This window comes from Eurypyga helias, unplaced genomic scaffold, assembly GCF_000690775.1.
Source record: "Eurypyga helias isolate BGI_N326 unplaced genomic scaffold, ASM69077v1 scaffold31362, whole genome shotgun sequence".
NCBI lineage: Eukaryota > Metazoa > Chordata > Aves > Eurypygiformes > Eurypygidae > Eurypyga > Eurypyga helias.
The window spans coordinates 4,334-7,401 of NW_010234636.1; the positions used below are offsets into that span (position 1 = coordinate 4,334).

General features: G+C 56.6%; 1 protein-coding gene across 1 annotated transcript in view; it reads left to right on the plus strand.

Moving 5' to 3' along the window:
- Positions 1–3,068, plus strand: part of DUS1L (dihydrouridine synthase 1-like (S. cerevisiae)) — a gene marked incomplete at both ends in the record, with an annotated part of 8,908 nt that overhangs the window by 3,596 nt on the left and 2,244 nt on the right. Inside the window, 4 exons of the mRNA XM_010146512.1 lie at positions 1,051–1,163; positions 1,446–1,528; positions 1,712–1,815; positions 2,704–2,848. Coding sequence (XP_010144814.1) covers positions 1,051–1,163; positions 1,446–1,528; positions 1,712–1,815; positions 2,704–2,848 — 445 coding nt within the window. The remainder of the gene's footprint in view (positions 1–1,050; positions 1,164–1,445; positions 1,529–1,711; positions 1,816–2,703; positions 2,849–3,068) is intronic.

The following is a 3,068-nucleotide window of genomic DNA, read 5'->3' on the forward strand; positions in this document are numbered from 1 at the left end:
CCCATGGCAGGGGGGTTGGAACTAGATGATCTTTAAGGTCCCTTCCAACCCAAACCATTCTATGATTCTATGATTCTATGACTCCTGCCTGTATTCCCTGTGGTCCGGGGAATCCTGAATGATGTTTGGCACAAAGATGCTGTTGAGAACCTGGAAAGGTGGCCAGTGCTTCCCAGTATGTCACGGGGTTGTCGGGGCGCTTCTCTCACAGAACAGCCTGGAGGTGAGCAGAGCACCCCGGTCATCAGAGGGTGAAAGCCCCGGCCGGCTCTTAAGGGTTGTCGTATTAGGCCCTTGTGTGGAAGGTGGCAAAGCTTCCTCCTGCTCCTGCTCCTCCTCCTCCCCCCCAGCCTTCCTTATAGCGAGGGAGCGCTCTTCTCTGCCGGCACCTCTGTGCGCCTGGCTCGCTGCTGTGGAGGGTGATGCCAGGTACCTGTCGTGAGAGCTCCAGGGGTTTGGGTCAGGAGAAAGCAGACGACACTCCACATCCAGGCTCTGGAAGGGAAGAGCATTCAGGAATGCTATTGCTCAAGTGTTTTCCTCTTGTCTGTCCTCATTACCACTCTCTTCAGTAGTTTGCCGACGGCTGCGTAAAGACTGCGGGTTTAACACGTGCCGTGGGCTTCGCCCCGATTCTGCACCCTGCATTCCCCTCGGCTGCCAGGCCTGTGCCTGCCACGGACAGGAGCTGCTTGGCGTGGCCTTTGGGGTGATTAGCGGGGAAAAAGGCAAAGCATCCCGTGCAGGAAGGGTGGGCACGCGCGTGTTAACCTTGTGCCGACGGGGCACCTGTGTCAGTGGCTGGGATTTGAGGGGGGGGTCCCTGAAAGGGAAGGTCTGATGCGGTGGCTGTTAAATGGTGACTGTTTGATGCAGGTTTTGTGCGTCGTGTTTCGCTGTTACTCGCTCAGCCCGGCGCGTCCGCGCTGTGAGAACTGCGGAGCATCAGCCTCTCAGGCCTTTTCCATACCGTCCCCGGCGTCGGATCTTGAGTAGGTGCTTCTCGTGGCGTTGTGCAGCCCACTTACCCGTCTTTTCAATCTTTCCCAGTTTTACTGGCTAACGAGAAGCTCTCTGTTCCCATCACATGCAAAATCCGCGTTTTCCCAGAAGTGGACAAGACAGTGAAGTATGCCCAGATGCTGGAGAAGGCTGGCTGCCAGGTAAGGAGGGGGGCGCTCCCTGTGCACGGGTGCTCCTTGGGCACGTGTCCGCGGGTGAAGCGTGTGATGAGCAGCTCGCCGTGCGGGAACAGGCTGGGGGAACAGGCTGGCGTGCAGCGATGAGAGGCAGAGACTCGGGATTTGCAGGCAGAAAGGGCTGTTGAGGTAGCGGTGGGAATCCAGAGGCATCCAGGAAGGGCTTGGGGTGACAGGGAGTTTCTGCCCGCGGGTTCGTCCCAGCGGTCTGTACCCACGGAAGGCAAACGGAACTTTGTGTTGTAGCTGCTGACGGTGCACGGCCGCACGAAGGAGCAGAAGGGCCCTCTTGCTGGCGTGGCATCCTGGGAGCACATCCACGCCGTCAGGTTAGTGAGCCGTGTCGGTCCCGTGCGTTCCCGACAGCGTGCTGCGAAGGGGGGCTGCGGAGTGTGCAGTGGCACTGGAGAGCAGACCTGTGCGACGGGCCTGCAGCCCTGTGCGACGGGCCTGCAGCTTCTGGGTTGGCGCTGATTCTCAGTCTGACGTGTCTGTTTTATTCACTGCTGCAGGAAAGCTGTAAGCATTCCCGTGTTTGCCAACGGAAACATCCAGTGTCTCCGTGACGTGGAAGAATGCATCCGTAAGACGGGCGTGCATGGTGTCATGAGTGCAGGTGAGGAGAGGGAACATTCACTCGTGGTAGGTGAGAATACAAACCGTTTCTGACGCTCTCGGCGGCCCCACGTACGTGTGTCGCAAGCTGATGTCAGACTGACGGGCGAAGAGCTGTGGTTGAAAGCCGAGCGGCTGTCCTGTCTCTGGCCGTGTCTTACCAGGAATCACTTCAGATTTGTAGGAATTGTTACGTGGGACTTGCAGTACCACTGAGGGGACAGCTCAGTCTAGTTCCTTGACAGAGCACACGGGATTCCTCTTGTCCTGGAACATTCTCATGACATCTGTTAATCGAGCGACTGGGTTTCCAACGGATCTTGGTGCAGTAAGTCTGCCAGCTGATTAATATCCCTGCAGCTGGTTCATGTTGGGACAAGAAGGAATTGGCAGAGCGAGGATAGAGGTCAGAGCAGGTTTCCAGTTGCTCGCACTGTTAAAGCCACGAAACACGTTTTGTGGGAGGTGGTAGAATGTTACTTTTGGACAACACCAGTTAACCAAGGGCCTGTGAGGCCCGGAGGGAAAAGCGCAGAGAGAAGCAGTATCTGAGCTTCGGCCAGAACCACGCGAGTGCAGACGTACGGCCGGACGCCTGTTGTCCAGGTGCTGAGCGCTGTCTGTACTGTCTCCCTGCCGACACTGGACGCCTCTCTGCAAACTGTACTTTAATGAGTTATGAGCTCTTTGGCTCAATTAAGAACTGTACAGTGGAGTATCCAGAGGTCAGGCTGGAGGGCCGTGCGCCCCGTGTTCCTCTCCCTACTCGCTCACGCGGCTGTGTGTCTGTGACTGGCTGTAGAATCACAACGGAGCTCATCAAGCTCTAGATGTTGTTTGCTGTTGCCGTCCTGAAATGAAAGTTTGAGTATGTCTTTTCATTCCCTAGAAGGTAATCTGCATAACCCAGCTTTGTTTGAGGGCCGAAACCCCTTGGTGTGGGAGATGGCTGAGGAGTATCTGGAGATAGTGCAGAAGTACCCTTGTCCATTGTCTTATGTTAGGGCTCATCTCTTCAAGCTCTGGCATCACACGTGAGTATCTCCAGAGAACTCTTACTGTTTTCAGGGCTCATCCTGCTTAGCAGGTGTCTGACTTCTCTGGACAAGGATTTGTCTGGCCAGAGTTAGTATGCCGCAAGGTTTTCTTTCCGGGACCTGGCTGGAGAGCACGTGGGCTGAGGCCTTGAGCCCTCGCTGCGTGCCTGGGGAGCGAGCAGGTTGGCACGCGACGCGCCGGGGCGCGAGCTCGCAG